At 31.1% G+C, this 22,988-nt stretch overlaps 1 protein-coding gene and 1 pseudogene across 2 annotated transcripts; one reads left to right on the forward strand and one right to left on the reverse strand.

The window, feature by feature from the left end:
* Window positions 1-3,501: 3,501 nt before the first annotated feature.
* On the forward strand, window positions 3,502-8,026 carry LOC123204539 (protein KINESIN LIGHT CHAIN-RELATED 3-like). Of its 2 annotated transcripts, none has more exons than XM_044621259.1 (4): window positions 3,502-3,735; window positions 4,285-6,292; window positions 6,759-6,960; window positions 7,751-8,026. In XM_044621259.1, the coding sequence occupies exons 2-4, from the start codon at window positions 4,332-4,334 to the stop codon at window positions 7,787-7,789; spliced, it is 2,202 nt and encodes a 733-aa protein (XP_044477194.1). In that variant the 5' UTR covers window positions 3,502-3,735; window positions 4,285-4,331; the 3' UTR covers window positions 7,790-8,026. The 2 variants fall into 2 exon arrangements, with proteins under 2 accessions (XP_044477194.1, XP_044477195.1); XM_044621260.1 differs by lacking the exon at window positions 3,502-3,735 and adding an exon at window positions 3,803-3,918.
* A 134-nt stretch (window positions 8,027-8,160) lies between these two features.
* LOC123204782 lies at window positions 8,161-11,072 on the reverse strand (annotated as a pseudogene).
* Window positions 11,073-22,988: the final 11,916 nt, after the last annotated feature.

The raw sequence follows: 22,988 nt of genomic DNA on the forward strand, positions 1-22,988 counted from the left end.
AGTGTCATTTAATTAGATATGTGAATTATTAATAGAAAATAATTTTACATCATTTAAAAATATAAATAAAATGTGATTTTGAGGATTGACTTATAATTTAAGATTATCGGTTGTATTATTTTGAAAGAAAATTTATATTAATAAATTTAAACAATTATTTAAAAAATTATTAAAAAATCAAAGACAAAAAAATTAATAAAAAATTGAATGAATAAATTGTAGAGAGAAATTGAAATTGAAACTGAAACATTAAAATTGAATAAAGAAAATGTTGAATGTAAAAGAAATTGAAAGAAGTGAATGTAAAGAGAGAATAAGAGACTGAGAAATTAAGTTGAATGTGAGTTGTTTAGAGAGTAGGGGAGGGCGGGTTCATTTAGAAAAAAAAGTAATTTCAAACCCAGTAGCTGTGTAGGCTATAGGTTGCAGCGCTCATGGTAAAAAAAAGCTTTATTTTTTATTTTTAATTTTCAAGAACAGTATAGGTTGGGCCATTCTGGTTCACGGGCCTGGTCTAGAAGCCCTACAGGCTTAACATGACCTACTACAGTGTAAGTCGTGCCCTTCCAAGCCTGGCCATTTTATGTGTTTCGTAACTTGACTCGACTCATTTGACATGTCTACAATCTGCTCAGCTCGCTGGTTTGGCACAACATGCGTTTTTCCATGTCAGACCGAAGAGGGCTATACCAAAATTATTGTGCCTCAGCTGCCCATTTGCCATCCTCCATGGCATCAATTGAGCAATTGATAAATCCAAGAGAATGAGATGACAAAGAGAATCATTTTTAATGATCATTGTAGAAAAAACTTCCAAAATGTTTATCACCATTATTGTCTTGTTAATTATTTTGAAGGCCAAAAGGCTTATTCCCACACAAGGTATATTGAAAACTCAAACTTATACCCTCTAACTTTCAAAAATTTAAACATTCATTCATAAGCAAATTTCTATTAAGGAGAAATAAAATAATCATTTATTTAAAAAACTAAAGTTATATTACATTTTCTTTCCCAGATTTAAAAAACTCATAATTTTTCCCCAATTCAAAGTTTGAAAAGTGACAAATATCCCTTAGAGTTTTTTCCACTTCTCTCCAACACTAATTTGCCGTCTTTCACCATCAGCCGTCCCCTTCCTGTCTTATCTCTCCCTTTGGTATCTTTCCCTTCTCTCTTTGATCAAGATGAAAACGCTCTTCATCTGAGAGAAAAAGATGACATGTCTTTATCTTAGACGATAACCATCTTCGTATCGGCTGAAGATGACTAAAAAAGGAAGGGAAAGGGATCGAGAGGCAGAGATAAGATGAGAGAGAGAACGACTGATATCGGAAATATCGAATCATTGCCAAGAAGAAAAGAAACCAATCTTAAAGGAGTATTTGTCACTTTTTAAATTTTGGGTTAGAGAATAAATTATGAGATTTTTAAATATGAGAAGAAAAATATGATAAAATTTTTAGTGAATGACAATTTTATTCTTAATTATAACTGAGATTTTTAACATAAATTTGTTTATAAAAAATTATTTAGGTTTTTAAAAATTAAAAAATAAAAGTTTGAGTTTTTACAATGCTTTGGTGGGAATAAGTCTTTTGCCCTATTTTGAACTAATCAACTAACCGAGGCTTGTGTGTAAATGTGTATCATTTGGATGGCAAAAACAATTAAATATTGAGAAGATTGACCCACTGGTCCCAAATAATTGAATTGTTGATAGCTATCTGCCTTAATTAGCCTGTAAAAACAACCGTACGTGGCGAGCACCAAATCATATCTTAAACCCACTTGAGAGTGTCAGTCATCAATATTTAATTAATTTTTAACTACTAATCATACCATTGGATACCAAACAAATCAATCCAACCTTGAGCTTTGTAGAACTTAAGCCACTCCAATAATTCATCATAAAGTTCCTCAAATGCAGATTTCTTAGGGCAATTCACGTGCTACTACTGTCACTGAAATCTTATAGCAGCGATGGTAATTTGGCCCACGAAATTGAATTTTCCACTCTCTCTTTTAAACAGGGAAGTTGTTTTCGATTTATTTTCTTTATGATTTGTTCTCAGTTTTATGTACTTCCTAAATCTTTACGTACTAAATTAATCTTAATATGCATACTATTTAGTGCAATTCATGTGCTACTACTGTCAAAAGAAATTTCACAGTTAGATAGCAATTTAGCATATGAAATTGAGTTTTTAGCATGTTTTTTCCTAAACGAGGAGAGAATTATCCGATAAAAATAAAGATAGAGATAGATATATTACCGATTTGTATCTTACTTGATCTATCCCCTCCCCGATTTATTTCTTTTTTTATATATATTTCTTAAATTACTATGTATTGAATTACCTTTAAAAAATTTAAATTATCACAAATATGTTGTTATTGTTAATAAAAATTATATTATTTTTCTAACAAGAATAAAAAAGGGAAAGTGTGAGAATTAAAGTATTTAATTTATACTGGACGTGTCATTATATCTATTTCACATATATTGTATTTATAGTAGTGTTATATGTATAACGTATTATTATATGATTGAATAATTAAAAATTAAAAATAAAATAATACTTAATCATATTATATTATCTTATTATTTATATATAAAATTATGTATATAATATTATTGTTTGTGTTTATGACGGTGACACTAAATGCCTAAACTAGGAACTGGGTTGGGTTGATCAAATTTTCAGATTCAGATTTACAAACATTTTGAAAATTTAATTAAATATAAATCTTCTGCATGTACTTGAAATAACAATTGCCTGCAAGTTTGTTGAATGAAATATGCTTATCCATGCACCGACGAAAACATGTAGCCCCGGGCCCTGATTCCTTTTAATGTTTCCATGCTTCAAGTACACATCTTCCAACCGCTTCATTATTGACTGAACCAGATGCAAAATCCAAAGTTATGAGCACCCCACATGTTTTATCTCAGAGGAGATAACAATAATGGATGATCTTTCTTTATACCAGAAAGAAAAGCGTTGTAAAAGTTGAAAAGATTTGCAGTTTGTTTCTCTTATCTTTTTCTTGGTCAAGTTTTAAGTGTTCACATTTGAGACAAAGCTTCAATCACCCTTATAAAAGAATTTATATATTTTCTTTCTTTGAACTTTTCAATGAATAGAGAGCCAAAAACCCATTTGCTCACCTTAGAGACAAACCATGTAAAAAAGAAAGCAAACTTTCAAGAGTCTGACAGATTATCTATCTATTTGCTCCTTTGAAAACGTTAACATTCCACCCTTCCTTTGAAAACGTCAAAATAAACCCTCAACTTCATAATTGACCCTGAACCAAAGCTTAAAAAATAGCCTTTAAAGGGTATTTTTGTCTTTCTACAATGCCACGTATGCAAGTTCCAGTGGAGCAGGAACAAACAGACAACAAACAGATCGACAGTTGCAGGCTTGCGCGCTTCATTTGGGGGAGAAGTTGTCCTCTCTTTCTCTAAATTTCCCATTTTACCCCTTTTTTTTTTCCTCTTTTCCCCTCATAAAAATCTTTTCTTCTTTTACCTCTCTTTCTTCTTCACCTGAAGCTAATATAAGTAGTTATAAATAGCAACAACAAAGGTTGGGTTTTTATCATATTTGTCTATTTATTCCGAGAGAGTGTGTCTATTTATTGACACACATATCTCATTTCTGCATATTGGACACCAGATAACAATTTATCTTGCTGCCGTTTCCTCTTCCATGGCTGGTTTGTAAGGTATTTGCTGCTTGTATGACTTTTTTGTAGTTTGATATATTTGCTTGTATTTTTAGCTGAGCCCGGTTATCCTTCTTCCTTTTGCATCAATTTTTCTGATTTATTGGATGAGTTTGAGGGGTCAACTCTTCACATGTTTCATTCACACCTTTTTCAATTCATATTTTCTGATTTGATGTTAAGGTATTGTTGTGAGATTATGATATTTTCTTTTTGATGAGTTAATATTATGTGGTTTGGTTATGTTCTTCAAGATCTGATAAAGGAAAATTGATTGTTGTTATCACATGATATTGACTTCTTCCATTTGTTGTCAATCATTAGAAAGGTTCGTCAGTGAATTTATTCACACGTTAAAGATCAAATTTTTTATTTCATAATTGTGTTATTGTTTTGTTTTTAGTTGACTCTTCTGACATGTTGATATTTTATCACTAGCTATCGTGTAACTTGTACGATATTGAATGTTTTATTGAAGGTAAAATAATTTTTGCTTTTGCTTGTTTGGATTTGTTGGGACAATTAACGTGATGAATTATTTTGTTGCAGATTACTTATTGAGTTCCAGTGTTTATTGTTTACTTGGGTTGAAAGAGATGCCTGGAATTGTTATTGATGAAATTCGTGAGGAAGGCGTGGTGAATGAATTGAATGGAGATTCTACACCTGTTAAGGATAACTCAGTTATGAATAAGTCTCCAGAGAGTACTATGACTCAGCAAAGCCCTCGTAGTGTTGGTTCTGGTGTACCTGGTGTTCTGGTGGTTAACACCTCAATCGAGCAACTTTATGAGAATGTCTGTGACATGCAGAGTTCTGATCGGTCTCCCTCTAGGCATAGCTTTATATCTGATGGGGAAGAGTCTAGAATTGATTCAGAGTTGCGCCATCTTGTGGGGGGAGAGATGATAGAGGTTGCGATAACAGAAGAGGAAGATTTGGAAAAGCCTGAGGATGACTCTCATGGTAAGTCATCTTTGAAGAAAGGTAGTTCATCTCGAGGTAAGCAGTTGCAGAAGTTAGAGAAGACTGCAAATTCAAAGTCTGCTTCTTCTGGTAACTCAAAGAAAGTTGAAGCATCATTGAAATTAAGTCCCATGGGCATAAGTCCTTCAGAGAAACCCCAAATCGATAAGCAGAATGATAAGAATCTTAAGAAAGCAAATGCTGGAGTTACCCCTATGGAAAAAAAGAAGGGGAGGTTACAGAATGGAACAAAGGCTGAATCAAGGTTATATAATCCTGATCTTGCACCATTTTTGCTCAGACAAGCTAGGGAGTTGATTTCTACTGGAGAGAATCCCCAGAAAGCTCTTGAATTAGCTCTACAGGCAGAAAAATCATTTGAAATTCGCAAAAAGGGGAAGCCCAGCTTAGAAATGGTAATGTGTTTACATGTTACAGCTGCGATATACTGTAACTTGGGCCAGTACAATGATGCTATTCCGGTTCTTGAACGCTCAATTGAGATACCAGTGACTGAGGAGGGTCAAGAACATGCCCTTGCTAAATTTGCAGGTTATATGCAATTGGGTGATACTTATGCAGTGCTGGGCCAGCTGGAGAACTCATTAATGTGTTACACGACAGGTTTGGGAGTCCAGAAACAAGTTCTTGGGGAAACAGATCCAAGAGTAGGTGGGACATGCAGATATTTGGCTGAAGCTTATGTTCAAGCACTGCAATTTGATGAAGCCAAGAGGCTTTGTCAGATGGCTCTGGATATTCATAAGGAGAATGGGTCTTCTTCTCTTGAAGAGGCAGCAGATAGGAGGCTGATGGGTCTTATATGTGAAACGATGGGAGATCATGAAGCTGCTCTCGAGCATTTTGTTTTAGCCAGCATGGATATGGTGGCAAATGGTCAAGAAGCAGAGGTGGCTTATGTTGATTGCAGCATTGGAGACACATATATGTCATTGTTCCGGTATGATGAGGCTGTTTTAGCTTATCAGAAAGCGCTTACAGTTTTTAAGACAATCAAAGGAGAAAATCATCCGGCTGTTGGTTCAGTCTTTGTCCGTTTGGCTGATATCTACAATAGGACGGGACAATTGAGGGAGTCAAAATCTTACTGTGAAAATGCCCTTAGAATTTACGAAAAGCCAATACCTGGTGTTCCTCCAGAGGAGATTGCAAGTGGTCTAACTGATGCCTCTGCTATCTTTGAATCAATGAATGAGCTTGAGCAGGCAATTAAGTTGCTTGACAAGGCATTAAAGATATATAATGATGCTCCTGGTCAGCAAAGCACGATTGCTGGAATTGAAGCCCAGATGGGCGTCATGTACTACATGTTGGGGAATCATTCTGACTCTTACAACTCCTTAAAGAGTGCAATTTCAAAGCTCCGTGCAAGCGGTGAGAAAAAATCTGCTCTCTTTGGTATTGCTCTTAACCAAATGGGGCTTGCTTGTGTGCAACGTTATTCTATAACTGAGGCTGTTGAATTATTTGAAGAAGCCAGGCTAATTTTGGAACAAGAGTATGGACAGTGTCACCCAGACACTCTGGGGGTGTACAGCAATCTTGCTGGAACTTATGACGCAATTGGCAGGTACTGTTCTCTATCATTCTTGTATATCATTTCTTTAGCTTGTCATCTTCACAAAATTACTTAATATTTGTTTTAGTACTTTATCGTTTATGTAAACTCTCTTCTAAATTGGTAATTAAGTGGTTTATTTCACTGTTTTTCACTTGGCCTTATTGGTTTGTATTGTTATCATATTGAACATACAGGCTTATGTTTGCATTACTCTCTTCACTTGATCCAAAAGCTGTAGCAGATGAAATGATAATGATGCACTTGCTAGGGTGTCATATATGTGATCCCTTCTGTTTTTCTTTCCCCTTTGGTTAAATTTATTTTACAAAGCTAGTTTTGAACTCATTATAGAGGATAAAACCAAATAAACACTGAGAGCCAGTGGAATGAATAGTGGCCATGTAAACATCATGGTAAGATAATAATTTGAAAGCATTAATTATTGTTTTCTTTTTTGATGCAATGCATAATACAGGTTGGATGATGCAATCAACATCTTAGAATTCATCGTTCAGATGAGGGAGGAAAAGCTTGGGACAGCAAATCCTGATGTTGATGATGAGAAGAAGAGATTGGGTGAGTTATTGAAAGAAGCAGGGAGAGGTCAAAGCAGAAAAGCTAGATCATTGGAGAATCTCCTCGATGCTAACTCACATATAAATACAGATGGTATCAAGGTATGAAAAGGATATTTAAGTGTACTTAGTATGAATTTCATGTATCATAGGATTTATTTAAGAGAAAATGAATGAGGAAAAAAAAAAAAAAAGGAAGAAAAAGAAAAGCTTGGGGTGTTTTGATTGAATATTGAAGTGGGGAGCATAATATACTTTATTGATTGAGGATTGCTTTATCTTGTCATGCACCTTGAAATTATTGTGGTAAATTAACAAACTCTTCATTCTATGTATTGCACTCACTTAAAAGATTTTTAGTAGTTATCCATTTTATGAATATCATTCATGTAAATAAGGCATCTTTTTACTTAGAATTTATTAATGAATAATGGATAGTGAGTAAATGATGGTCGGTTTTAGTTTGGAATGTTGATGATGGGATGGTAGAGGTAGCTGAAATTTGATGAACATCTTTAATTGTTTCAAATTTTGTTGGCCCCTTTGCATACCAGAAAGTTAATTATCATTAAATTGGTTGATGCTGTTAGATAATTCCCAATCAAGCTCATTGTCCATCTTTGTAAATGTTAAAACTAATTATTTTCACCTTCATGTCTGCTATACTTATTAACCCACTTTGTTTTTAATTCACTTAATCTTATTGCGGCATCACAGCCTACTTAAGAACAGAGTGAGGCCACATGAAAAACATTTACACAATCTTTCCTTTAATTATGGGTCAGTTTAAGAGGAAGAGAATAACATTAACACAATGTTTTTGGCTATCATTTTTTTGTTGCATTGGTTTAAACCGCAGAATTAATTTGTAAATTATGCCATGTTCCAACAGGAAGAAAGACAGTGGCAGGGAGAGTGGTTCCGGAAATGAAAAGCAACACTAGAGACGATTGATCTTGCAGCTGAACATAGGTGATATTATATATATATGTATATAGAAGAAGTGCTTTTAACTTTTAAGAGAGCTTTCTATACATGCTTAGCCGATATCTGATGGAGAAATATCATCCACCTTTATACAACAATATTAACAAAAGCATTTAGATGTCACTAAACACATTATTGCTGCTGGTGGTTGTGAATATAATATGAGGCAATTTATGGTGTATTTTACATTTTTCAATCCAGTTTCTTGGTAGTGTACATACCACTGAGAGACCTACAAATTGCATCATACTTATTTTATCAGAGTCAAAATAACATACTGATAATAGATAATCAAAATCAATGAGTGAGCTGGAATAGATAATCAAAATGTTCTGGACAAGCAGCACAATGGAGTAATACTGCAAAAAATTCAGCATGTGGGTTTCCTAAGACCAAAAAGAAAGTTAAAAAAAAAAAATGCAAAGCTTAGTATGCAATTCACAGAAGAAAAGCCTATCAGCTGCCAAGATACATCATCAGCAAGTGCCCATGTGAGGCTGAGCCATGGGCACCGCCTGCTCTTTGAGGGGAAATGGCAAAACAAGTTTGTAATATATCTAATTATATGGTTACATACTATAAATCCCATATATCAAGCTTTTTTTTTTTTTTTAATAAATAGACCTCCTTCGTCACTCACCAGCCACATCCCGCATGACATTTATTGAATGTAATTGAGGAATATTTTCCTGCCCTTTTCATCTCCACAGTTAAACTTTCTAATGTATCATATATCTCCTGCAATTGATGATGTGAGCGTTCTCTAGCAATGAAAATGTGGATATAGTTTTTCACTTCAATCAAACTGCATCCAGGCTGCTTTTCCAGTCTTTTCTCTTTAATTTCTGATCTAACTCTTAACATATTAATTCCATCTCCAAAAATCTTCATATAAATTTGCAAGGACAAGGTACTCATGCTTGTAGGATCAAGTTTGAATATGTTATGAGCCACAAGTTCTGCAAGACCCAAACAACAAATCCCATATGGATTATCTGGGACATGAGGCATGTATATGATTAAACAACATATTTCATATAGATGACCAGCTCAGCGTAGAAGACCACCCATGCAAGTTACTTGTTCAAGTTGAGGCTCAGGCTTATAATCTTCAACCATGCTATTGAAATATTTCCATCCCGTATCAAACCTACCAGCATGGCCGCATGAGGAAGTGCTGTAAAAATTACATGATCAGGCTTCTTGGCTTCTGGCTGGCATCTTTCATCTTTTCAAACAAAACAATCAATTTATATGCATGAGCATGAGTTTCAAGATACTTTCTGGCATTTTCTTACAAATTGTCAAAGAGCTGTTTATGTCCCCGCATTTGCTGTAGGTAGCTATCTGAGAATTGCACGCAAGAACAATGTCCTCAAGCCCTTGCCGTAATATGTAGCAATGAACCTCCTTACACTGGATCATGACTGACAAGTCAGCACAAGTAGAAAGAATTAATGCTGCTGTTAACAGTATTGGGTCTAATTTGTTCACGCTGCATATCATGAAATGCCTCAAAAGCTTCAACAATGCATTCCTTTTGAGAATATCCAGATATTAGGACATTTCCCTCACAGGTAAGCCTGAAAAAGACTTTTTTAGCAGACTTTGAATATCAACATTTTCCATTCATATTAACTAAGGCACCACCAAGAAAAGTATCTGCATCAAGTGCTAGAAGTTGTGATTTTGAGACTGACTCAATATTGTTAAACCAGCCTCAGGTATTTGAAGTACATTTCTAGGACCGCTGTTTCAGTTCTTCATTTCTCAATCCATGGCTGAAAGCCAATTCATGTATCTCCAACTGTTAAATCCAATGATTTTGAGCACAAAACTAAAATAGCCAAAATTGTTGTTGAATCTGGTCTTATCCCCAAATTCAACATCTTCATAAAAATCTCCAATGCCAGTGACATAACATTCCACGTGAGTGTATTCCTTCTGACTCGTTATCAGAAAGGCTTCCAGGAACACATTCAGCATTCCTAATATCCCACATTTCATGTATATGTCAATCAATCCACAAACCAAAAACTCATTGCTGTCCAACCACATTTCACAATATAGCCATGAATTTCTTCACCATTTATCAGAGCCTCAATTGATGCAAACGATGAAAGAATTGAAACACAGCTAAAGCTTATTTGGGTACATTCCCACGAATCTGCCTAGCCTTTTCCACATCACATCGCCCATAAAGTGCCTTAATCAAACACGGAAAGAATCCAGCTTTAACAACTGAAAAGCAATATTCAAGCATGATAAGCTAAACCCAGATAGCATCATCAAATGAACCACTATCTGTAAATTCCCAAATCATGTTACCAACTAATGAAACGTTAACTACAGGCTCATTGTTATAACCTCAAGTTTAGAGACTGATTTCTGAAATGAATTTCATAAATAATTAAAACGAGTACTAGATTTGTTGGTGGAAGAAACAACAGAGAATTTTCTCGTGTTATAAAGAGCACAATAACTGGGACAAAATTCAGTTAATAGATGGCACCGTTTCCATTTCTTTTTACCTTGTTTCTGCTACAGTCACAGAATGCAAAAAACCATTGATAGATACTATTGTTGTTCGAATTCTGGACTCTCGTTCAATTAATTAATATTGTGTCACCGTTGGAGAGATGGCGTCAAAGCTTGTTGCTTCTGTTTGAAAAGTTCTCGTAAAATCCACATATAACTTGCCTGACCGGTAGATAAAATGACTTGGCAGAACCTTTTACTGCATAAGTTTTCTGGCAACGCTCAAAATGGAGTCTTAATTAGGAACCACGCATTTCTGCTTTTCCGAGAAGTTTCGGAAACTGATTTCGGGCGCGTTTCATAATTATGAATTCTATGACTTGAAACGCGTATCAAATTCTTACAAAAAACTAAAGAAAGTTTGTATGTATGACATTCCGAATAAAATACCTTACATAACCTCTGCACCCCGTCGTCTAATATCCTCTCCTCTCCGGCGTCTCAACTGTCTCCTCTCTGGCATCTCGAAACTCGTCTCCTCTCCTCTCCTCTCCTCTGTTCGTCTTGGACTCTAGTATGATCTTCAATTCTCAAATTTTCATATTATTGTCTCCATATTTTGGAATGCATCTGTGTAGAATTTTGTTCGCATGATGCATAAGAGAGTTTATAAACACGGGATAGGCTTGGCAGTTCATGTTATCCAATAGTGTTTATATCATACCAGTTTGAATTTTATATAAGAGCTCTTTAATTTTATCTTGAACCGAATTAAAATTATATAGAATTTTTTTCCTCCTAACCTAACCTTATAACATTCAAATTGATCTGATCAGATCTAATTTGTCTGAAATTATATATTATTTTTACTTTTCAAATAGTTTTAAAAGTTTTAATTTCTCCATCAAATTACCTCATAAAACACACAATATAAAATATTGTCTTATTGACAAATGATCTAAAAACTTATATACGAAAACTTTTAAAACACATTAATAATTTGAGTAATCAAATCAAATTCTTTTACTTAATACTAAAATAAAATATTTAAATAAAAATAAAAAATAATATGAATAATTATAATTATATAAAAATATAATTGTATATAATCTATTAAAATAATATTTTTATCGATTCGGATAATATTAATTTACTTTCAGAGCATAAATATTTTGAATTGTATCATATTGACTCAAAATAAATTTCGTATTAAAAAACTTATTCCTAACCTGATATTTTTAGTGTTATTTCATGTCAAGTTAACAGATCGTATTGAAAATTTTCATCTTTGACATGGGGTGAGTGCGTGAGTTTATAAGGTTAAAGTTGGAGTTAGCACAAAGTTTGGAGAACTCTTTAATTTGGTATAATTCCACAAGCTCCTTTGGCCAAAAGACTTATTCCCAACTCTAACTTAAATTTGTCAACTTTTAAAACACCCAAATACACACTTATCACCTAATTTTTATTAGAATTTTTTATTATGATAAAAAACAAAACGTCATTCTATTTAAAATATTAAAAAAATTATAATTTTATCTCATTTTACTCCTTAATGATGAAAATTAACAATTTTACATTAACATCAACTCTTTTAGTTTAAAAAAAAATCATTTTCCCCCCCAAAACGATAGTTGGATTATCGTCGGAGAGAGAAGAATGAAACTTTGGGATTTCAGGGGGAAAAAGTTATTTTTTAAAACTACAAAAATTGAGATTGAAATAAAATTATTAATTTTCAAAACCAGAGAAAAAATATGATAAAATTATAATTTCTTTAAATAGTTTTAGTAAAATAATTATTTTAACTTTAATCTTAACTAAAAATTCTAATAAAAATTAAGTAATAAATAAGTGTTTGAATTTTTAAAAGTTGACGAATATAGGTTTGGGTTTTCACTATTCCTTGGGTGGGGATAAGTCTTTTGGCCAACTCTTTAATGGCTGTGGTGAAGGTTTAACGATGAACAATAACAATTTAGTAGTAAAAAGTCATGTTACCGATATTATATAAGGTTAACTAAAGTAATTCCCTGTGAGTTTTGACTTAATGATAATAGATAGACATAATTTTTGTTATCACATTTTCAGTAACTATTTATGTATGTTAGGAATTAGACATATTAATTGGGTTAGTCCAAATGAAGACTTGACCTAAAACACAGAATTTAGGGTCAATTCAAAAAGGTTTGGTCTAGCACTATAGTTTGTCAAGTTTGACCTATAGGTCTTTCAAATCGGACTATAAACTTTAGTATTAAACCTATAGGTGGGCCTCGATCTATACTATTTAAAGATTAAAAAAAAAGCATTACTCACTCACATAGTTGCTTCTGCTTGTGGCAGAATCCAAAACGACTTTTGCCACATAGACAGAGGTCTTCAACAGCTACTGTTTAATTTTTTAAATTTTTATTTATTTTTTCTTTTATATAAACCAATTCAAATCTTCTTCATTTTCAATTTTATTTACAAATCTCTCAATCTTTTAATCTCAATTTTTTATTATATTTTCAATTTAATTTTTTTCATCAATTTTTTTTTAGAAACTATCTGAATTCATAAATAATAATTTTTTTGTTAATAATTTTGTTTTCATTTCAATTTTAGCATTATAAATATTATAAATAGATCTAATATCAAATGAATTCAATATATTTGAATATTATCATGTTGATATTGATGATATTATTGATGACGCACAAAGTGAAATAGGTGGAGCACTAACAGGTGAAAATGGTACAAGTATAGTTTCACATTCAACAAAAAGAAAAAGAAAATAAATATCAATGGTATGGGAGTACTTCGATCAAATAGAGAAAATAATCAAAGAAAAATTAATTTGCCAAATAGTTGGTAAACATTGTGGTTCTTATTTGACATGTACAGGTATGAGTGGCACATGACACTTTCGCCGACACATTACTAATTACTGTAAAAAAATTTCACATGAGCTCAAAGGACAAAAACAAATTATATTCACCCGATCGCGATCTGTTAGTCCTAACGCCAGTTTAGTAAGAGGTCTAAGTGGTTTTGAACACATGAGAAAAATGTCAACTTTCACATATGATCAAATGAAGATGCGAGACCACATGATCAGATATGTAGTTGCTTATAATCAAACTTTAGTTATGTAGAAGATGAAATTTTAGAATGAATGATATAAAATAGTGTTCAACCGATATTTAAAAGAATTTTTAAATCAGGTCTTAGGGTAAATATCCTGAGAAATTATGAATTATTGAAATTAAAAGTTATTAGAGAATTAAGTAATTTTAATGGTGTTATTTCAATAACTTTTTATTTATAGACAGTTACAAATCAAGATATAGAGTATTTTTGTGTAACTGCCATTATATTAATTTTGATTGATAGTTTTGCAAAAAAATTATTTCATTTAGAAATTTAAATATTCATATGATGATCTTACAATTTAATGTGTATTAACAAATATTTTTGAAGAATATAAAATTGATAATTCTATTTTTTCAATTACTTTTGATAATGTCAAAAATAATGATAAAATGATTGAATATATGTGTAATAATTTATCTCCTCCATTTAATAAAAAATTATTTCATATTAGGTGTGCATATCATGTTATTAATTTAATAGCTCAAGAAGGTTTGAGCTTAACTAAAAAACATATACAAGTAATTAAACATGTCATTGCATATATTTTATTATCTCCATCACGGGTATAAACATATTATCAATTATGTAAATTAATGAGGTTGAGAAGAAAAAAAATTAAAAGTAGATATTAAAACTAGGTGAAATTCAACATACATGGTACTTTAACACTCCACTAAAAGATTTAACAAATCTTTTTTTTTTTTTTACAAATCAAGATTAGGAGATATTTATGGTTCTAATGAATATATTATGGTCATTGAACACAGCCACAAACGGTTACTTAGGTATGTATTATCTAACTACTTGTTCAATAATATATAATATGATAGAAATAAGTAATATTTTTAAAAAACATAGGGCTCATGACTCTCATTATACTTTCCAGAATATATCTAAGTAAATGAAACAAAAATTTAAAAAATATTGGGATTAAATTTCTTTACTTTATTCTGCAGCTACTGTTTTAGATATTAGGACAAAAACTAATAGACTACATAATTTATTTGATGTTATTAATGAAGATTTTTTAATTAATAGTAATGTTAATTCTGTTGAATATGTTAAAAAATTTTTACTTAAAATGTATAGTATTTATGAACAAAAATATAGAAGGACTAGACAAAGTTCTATACTAAAGTAAGTTCGGGTAGTTTAAGCAAAAAAACGTTACTTATATGGTATTTTTTGCACAAAGGTAAGCAACCTACCAGGCGAAATACAAATTATGGTTAATTTTATAATTATATCAATATTGAGTATTATCTAGAAATTGTTCAAATATTTAATAATGAAAAACTAGATATTTTGGCATGGTGAAAAGATAAGGCAGAAATTTTTTCTATGCTTGCTACCATGACCCGAGATCTATTAACATCTTTGATGTCGACTGTAGCATCAAAATCCACTTTTAGTATAAGTGGATGTGTGTTAGATGATATACAATTTAATTTACACCTAAACATGGTCAAAATGATAATGTGTATGAAGGATTAAATCAAAACTGATTTCAAATTATAGAATCGAGTGACAAAAGATATCTTTAAAGAATTCAGAAATTTGGATATTAAAGATAAATATATATATATATATATATATATATTATTTATGTTTGTAATTATATAATATATAAATTAATTTATTTGTAATTTTTCATCGTTTAACCACGGTATTTCTCCCTCTCATTATTTCTCCCCCACAAATGAGAGATTATAAATAAAATGTTTAAGGTATTATATTTAGTTTTAATAACTAAAAAATAATTTATTTTAAAAATTTTAATTAAAATTAAAAAAAATTATTTAAATAGGTTAGCTTGGAGGTCGGCGCATGGGTCAACTGATTAAGGCTTAACCCGAGCCTATATATATAGAATCGAACTGTGAACCTTTAAAATTCTATATATCGATTCGATCTAAAATCCATTACTATGCAAAGCTAAGATTCAATTTGGGCCATAGGCCGAATAGATTGAGCTAGAGCCAACCTAGCTCGACCCATTGACCTATCTATCAGAAATAGATCAATCTTTTGAGCAAGTTATATGACCTTAAAAGGATCCTAAATATTGATACATCAAAGTTGTTTTCTCGTAAATCTTTTTCCCATATAGGTATTAAAAATCATTTAACATTAGTCTCATACTATGCATATATAAGGAGTTTGCACGCTCTAATTTAATATAATTTGAGAATTTTTTAAAATTAAATTAAAAATAATTAAAATTTTTTTAAACTAACCTAAACTATTTATGTATCAAATTAAATTAAATTAAAAATTATAATTTGATCTAATTAGGAGTATAATTAAAACCAATTAAAATTATTCATTTATAAACCTATATTATTTAATAAAATTAATTAAATTATAGTTTTATAAGATGTAATATAAATATGTAAAATAAATAATAAATATATTTAAAATATATATATTAGAAAAAAGATAAAATAAATATTAAAATAAACAATTATTAAAGTACTTTCAAATATATATATATTAAAAAATACAGTTTACTGTTTAATTTGGTTTAAAAATTATTCAAACCATAATCTAAATTAAAAACTGTTTCAAAAATTTATCAATCTAAACTAAATCATTTTACAAATCAATCAAACAATAATTTTTAAGTGATTCGGTTTAGTTTTATGATTCGAACTAAATTATGCATATCTCTACTGTATATATTATCTAGTACAATATGATATAAATAAAAAATAATATGCATTTTAGCTATGAATGGAAAATTTGTATGTATCAATAGAAAAAGTAATACTATGTATACATAATTTAGATATACAAATAGTATATTATTATATAATTGAGTGTTATATTATCTTTAATTCAAAATCGTTCAATTACATTATAATACATCATTTGTATAACTAAATTGTATATAAAAAATATATATGTATAATTTTATTATAATAGAAATATAGGAACCAATCTGTATTAATAAATTTTTTTACATTAAACCAAAGTCAAAATCGTGTATTCAATCTAACGGTTAAATCTTTAAATATATATGTTTTAATTAAGCTCAAACGGCTTATTCTCAACCAAGATTTAGTTTATTATTAAAGTAATATTTATTAATTTTTAAAAATTTAAAAATTTATCTAACACTCAACTCTTAATTTTATTTTAGTTGGGGGAGTAAAATTATAATAAGAAAAATCATATTAAATGCGTTAAATTAAAGAGATCTAAGCGAAATTGTCTAAAACAATTAGGAGGCGTTTGGTTTAGGTAATGTTTTATTACCAAAATAGAAAGATTACCTTGAAGATAAATTACTTAGAAAATTACTGGGTATAAATGATTATTATGTTTGATAAAATTTGGTAAGTATAAATAATTATTGTGTTTGGTTAAAAGTAATAAAAGATTACCAGTAAATTATTTTACTTAAATGTCTTTAAATATAATTATTTTAAAATATTTTTATATTATTGTCATATTAATTAAAAATAAATTTATTTTTATCTCAAAAAATTAATAAATAATAATATAATTATAATAAATTCAAGATTACCTTAGTAATCTTTAAATACCTAAGGTAAATGTGGTAATCAGATTACCACCTATATTACCTGCCACGTCAGCATTAGTAATAAAAGATTACTGTAATCTTTTATTACTGATAAACTAAACAAGGGAATAAAAGATAGATTACCAAGGTAATCTTAAAAGACGCCAACCAAACGCCCCCTTAGGGTTAGACAAAAATATCCCCTATATATAAACCAAAAAATTTTCATTTAACCCACGTTATTTTCTCACGGTTTTACTATGCAAATTCAAAGAATTTTACCTTTCCCACAGTCATCTCAGGGGTGAAGAGATCTTCATCGATTTTCGTATTTTTCGACGATTGAAAATAGCAAAAAATGTTAGTATATCTTCCCTATTCTTGTTTGAATCAACTTATTGTTCATATTATTGAGATTTGAGGGAGATTTTGAGGTTTGAAACTTTAGGGTTTCGATTTTGAATAATGTATAAAATGTTTTGATTTTTGATTGTTTCCGTTGAATTTCTTTAGAGGTTTTGTGTTATAGGCTTTGTAGATTTGATTTGTATTGAAATTAGAGGCAAAAACGATGATTTTTTGGCCGAAAAATGGGTTAGAAGCTATTGGCGCTCGGTCCATGAGAGCAGTGGAACCCACGGATTGAATGAATTCTCCCATGATTAGGAGAGATCGACCGTGGGTTGAGGGGAAAGTTAGCTTTTTCAAACTTATGGGGACCAGAGGATAGGGGGTAGTTTACTAGGGGCCTTATGGAAATTTATATGAAATAGTGCGCTGACGTAATGAAATAGTGCGCTGACGTAATGAAAACCGTGGTTAAGGGGAAATTGACTTTTTCTACATTGCAAGGGTTGTAAGAGATTAGAAAATTGTTGAGGGGGCAGAAGATAAATATTGAACCTGTTTATAATAGAAATTTTTTAGGGGGCAAATTGATATTTTTTATATCTACGGTTTTTCGATGTGTAGTTTTCAAATTTTATATTCGTTTTTTCTGTTTTAGGCTTTTTGAGATATAGTTTTTGAATTTGACGTTTGGTTTTTTCATTTTTGTGCCTTTTTAGGTACATTTTATGATGTAATAACGAAATTTCTGATCGATATTTCGATTTTTTTGTTTATAGGATATATCGACTCGTATTTTCGAATTTCAGTTTTGTTTTTCGATTTTTGTAGTTTTAGGATATATCAACTTGTATTTTTCAGATTTTTGAACGATTTTTTTATTGTTGACGCTCTAAGGTATTTCAAAGTATAGAATTCGAATTTCAGTTTCGTCATTTTAGAATATGTCGACTCGTATTTTTCAAATTTCTGAATGATTTTTTGATTATTGACACTTTAGGGTATTTCAACGTATAGAATTCGAATTTCAGTTCTCTTTTTTCTATTTTCACCATTTTAGGATATATCGATTCGTATTTTTTAAATTTTCGAACGATTTTTGATTGTTGACATTCTAGGGTATTTTAATGTATAGAATTCGAATTTTAGTTTCGTTTTTTTTATTTTTATTGTTTATGATGTATCGACTCATATTTTTTAGAGTTTCCTATGATTTTTCGATTGTTGACACTCGAGGGTATTTCAATGTATAGAATTCGAATTTTAGTTCTGTTTTTTCGATTTTCGCCGTTTTAAGATATATTGACTCGCATTTTTCAAATTTTTGAACAATTTTTTAATTGTTAAAATTCTAGGGTATTTTAACGTATAGAATTTGAATTTGAATTTCATTTTTTTTATTTTTGTTGTTTTAGGATATATCGACTCTTATTTTTCAGATTTCTGAATGATTTTGTAATTGTTGACATTATAAAGTATTTCAACGTATAGAATTCGAATTTCAATTCCGTTTTTTTAATTTTCACCATTTTAAGATTTATCGACTTGTATTTTTTAGATTTTCGAACAATTTTTTGATTGTTGACATTCTAGGGTATTTTACCGTATAAAATTCGAATTTCAGTTTTATTTTTTTGATTTTCGTCGTTTTAGGATATATCTACTCATATTTTTCAGATTTCTGAATAATTTTACTATTGTTGATATTCTAGGGTATTTCAATGTATAAGTTTCGTTTTTTCGATTTTCACCGTTTTAGGATATATCGACTCATATTTTTCATAGTTTTGAATGATATTTTAATTGTTGACATTATAGGGTATTTTAACGTATAGAATTCGAATTTCAGTTTTGTTTTTTTTATTTTCATCGTTTTAGGATACATTGACTCGTATTTTTCAGGTTTCTGAATGATTTTTTGATTATTGATATTCTAGGGTATTTAAACTTATAGAATTCAAATTTCAGTTTCGTTTTTTCGACTTTTATTATTTTTGAATATATTGACTCGTACTTTTAGATTTTCATCATTGTTTATATATCTATTTTTTATGAATGTCTTAGGAATTTTTAAAATTTTTTGTATGATACTTCTCATAAAAGGATACGTGTCGAAGGCAAGCTACAAATCCTCGATGAGTCCAGACACTTTCGGGCAGAGGTTATATGTCGTGCACAACCCACCGCATTGTTCAGGATTAAGTTTACACTGACCCTAGATCAACTTCGATTATTTGAGAGGACATGTTTTGGGCATCTCCTTCATCTACCTGATACCAAATTTTTTGGAGTGTTGGTTCATGCATTTCTCCTACAATAACTACATTGACCCTCCGTCAGAGATGAGTTATGGTTTAGGGTTAATGGGGTTGACATAAAATTTAGCTCGTTTGAGTTTTCTTTGATGATAGAGTTATCATTTAGCTGACTCATTGCTATTTCATCGTATATTCCCTACTCCTTCAGACTTAAGATTAGAGATACATACTTTCGAGTTGTTCGAAGGTACAGTATCACTACATAGAGGGCGTTTTTTTGACTAGGCCATAGAGGGATGACGACACTGACGCCGTCAAGATAACCTTACTGTACTGTATTCATATGGTGTTATTAGGAAATACTTACATTTTATATGAAATATCATTTACCATTTTGTTTTTTTCATGCGTATAGGGTATCGACATTGAGGCATTATCGATCAAGAGTTCTTTTTGAAAACCTTCCCTGATCGTAGAGATAGTATTTTTTTATGAAATGTCATTGATCAATTTGTCTTTCCATTTATTATGTTTATTTACAAATGTCATGTCTTCTTTCAAGATGAGCGGTTTTGATTACTTATTGATATCCCCAGCTCTAGCAAAAAGACAATTGATATTAGTTCACATGGGGAGGACTTACAAGAGGATGTTTTCGATGCAAGTCCTCTTGAGGTAAATCCGTTATAATTAGTATATAAATATTCATATATCCTGATAACTGATAATTTCAAAATTATAATTTTGTAGTCCGTTGAGTGGGTACGCATGGTTGACTTGACCACGGTAGAAGATTCTCTAGCCAAACCTCCTCCAACATACATGGATAAGGTAATATTAATCGATTAATTTGTAATTGTTACGTAAGATGAAATAATGAATTAATAGTTGTATGTACTTGCAGTTGATTCATACAACATATGGTTGGATCGTTCGAAAGGGTCCCTCATTCGCACCCCTTATACAAATTCAACCAAAAGGAGGGCGAAACGATAGCTTTGGAGCATTCTATTCTCTGCTACAGAGCATGAGAATGCGGTCCTAGTGTGGTACACCAAAGTTGCAACATCTGACGTGTATGATGTGTACTTCATCGGATCGAAGTCGAAAGACAGTTTCTGACGGATTGTGGCAGAGTTGTGGGAGTGGCTGACCGACGATGTAAGTTCTGTGTACTATATAATTTGGTCAAAAGTTTTAAACATTCGTCGATAACTAACTCAATTCAAGGTTTTTACACCATTTTAGCATGTGGATTCCTTTTCGATTATATTACGTCGGCACCAGGATGATCATCGTTCGACTGTTTCATAACATTGGATGACCACTCACACATTCTTTGTAGGGCATGTTGAGATGGCCTGAAAGAGTTGGTAGATCACATCGGATAAGGAGTATCAGTTTCCAAGCCTTTTCACCAAGATGGTTGAGGCAGATTATACCCCGGGATTGTTTTATATACCATAGGGGATGATCGATACGATATAGTATAATGTATTTTCATTATATTTTACGTTAAATTAGTTTATAATTTATACGTGTAACCATTTTAATTTCTCATTGTTTATATGTTTTCATCTTTATAAACTTTAACTACGCACATTGGGTAGCCGGAGTTATAGATTTCTGTGATTGATTGATTACGGTGTACGACTCTAAGGTTTCATGCTCAGGGAATATAGGGTGTCTCGAACGACGGATGCAACCATACACAATATTCATACCGGTGTTATTAAAGGCGACGAATTTCTGGATAACTTCTGGGCGTATACCACGACGTGATCCTATAGTGTTAGATCGAGCATCGAATGTCTCTTAATAGGGGGAAGGCTCAGGTGACTATGGTGTGTTTATATTACGTTTTTTTGAGTGTTTGGTAGTCGTCTACCTCTATATTTCGACATTTGATTTCATTTTTTAAATAATTTTGTCGCAAAATTTATTAAAAGAAAGCAGAGTGATGTTATTAGCTTTAAATTATGGTATTAGTGAAATACTTAAAAATATTTTCAATGTGAATATCATTATTGTTGATTTAATATAGTTTATATTCGATGACATAATTTATTGATTTTTATAAATTCAGCTTAATACATAGGTAAAACATATATTAATCATATAAGGAAAAGTTAATTTTAATAATTAGAAGATTAATGCTCATTCTAACAAATATGAGATGAAGAAATTATTCACATTAAATTTATTACATCACATGTGAATTTTCATTACATATTTGAAACAATAATGAAAATACATCGATTACATATCATTTGAACAACAATTATGAATCATATAACTAATAAAACTAAATAACAGTTTGTCAAGATCTCGACCCTTTACCTTTTTTGGATGAACGTTGTGGGGCAGAGCTTGGGATTGGTGTTAGGGCTTTACATTAGGTTCAGACATGTCCTAGTTCCTTACAATGACTACAAATCCTGTGTGTAACATTTTCTCTTTGTGAAGGACGTTGATTTTTGTTGGAAGGGTGATTCGGATGACAACTATCGAGAACAAGGGGCATGATAACTCTTTTTTCTGATGAATGCAACTATTCTGATTGATTTCCAAAAGGATTGATAGGTTCCTAATATATTGCACGATAGAACTTGGTGCAGAAGAATGGATGAACCCATGCATTGACATTTGTGAGCCTCATGTGTCTTGCAACAGTTATGATATGCTTGCACAGAATATATTAAAGTTGAAACTTTCTGCACATATAAGACATTTTATTGAAGTTTACAATGCCCATATATCCATCAAAACCAACAACTTGATATCGAGTAGGTGTAATTGGCCGAACCTCCAAGCGTGCAGACTTTGACAGACAACCGCTGATCTTTTCCTCCGTCCAAGGGGTGACTAAGTTGGGGCATTTATCTGTAATTTGAAAAATATTAACAACACATTTGTTAATAACAAACATAAGAGAAGAAATATATGATCGAATACATAGTTATTAATAATTGGGTATGTACTTGCATGGTTTCTCTTCTCGTTAAACCATCGCTGTATGGTACCGCGAATAAATTCGACGAGCATCGTGATGGCAGACCCCGTGCATGTCTGATAAGGGCGTTAAATGACTTCTCAATAGTAGTTGTCATGATGTTGTATTAATGCCCTAAAAAGTGTGTTTTGCTCTAGCGCTCAAATCCTACCTCGCGTAGATAAGCCCCAACTTGAGGGTTCATCGCATCAAGAGATCGCATCATAGCCTCAAAATCTGCATTTGTATATAATTTCGCAGCTTTTCAATATTGATCCACAACCTGCAAGGTGGTAAATAATATGAGAACTTTATAATCAAAATGTATGAAAATATTAAACAAAATAAAATTTCAATACTTTTTTAAACATGTTACCTTTGAGTCTCGTTTGTACTTTGTCTG

The sequence above is a fragment of the Mangifera indica genome, chromosome 20, assembly GCF_011075055.1.
Source record: "Mangifera indica cultivar Alphonso chromosome 20, CATAS_Mindica_2.1, whole genome shotgun sequence".
Classification (NCBI taxonomy): domain Eukaryota; kingdom Viridiplantae; phylum Streptophyta; class Magnoliopsida; order Sapindales; family Anacardiaceae; genus Mangifera; species Mangifera indica.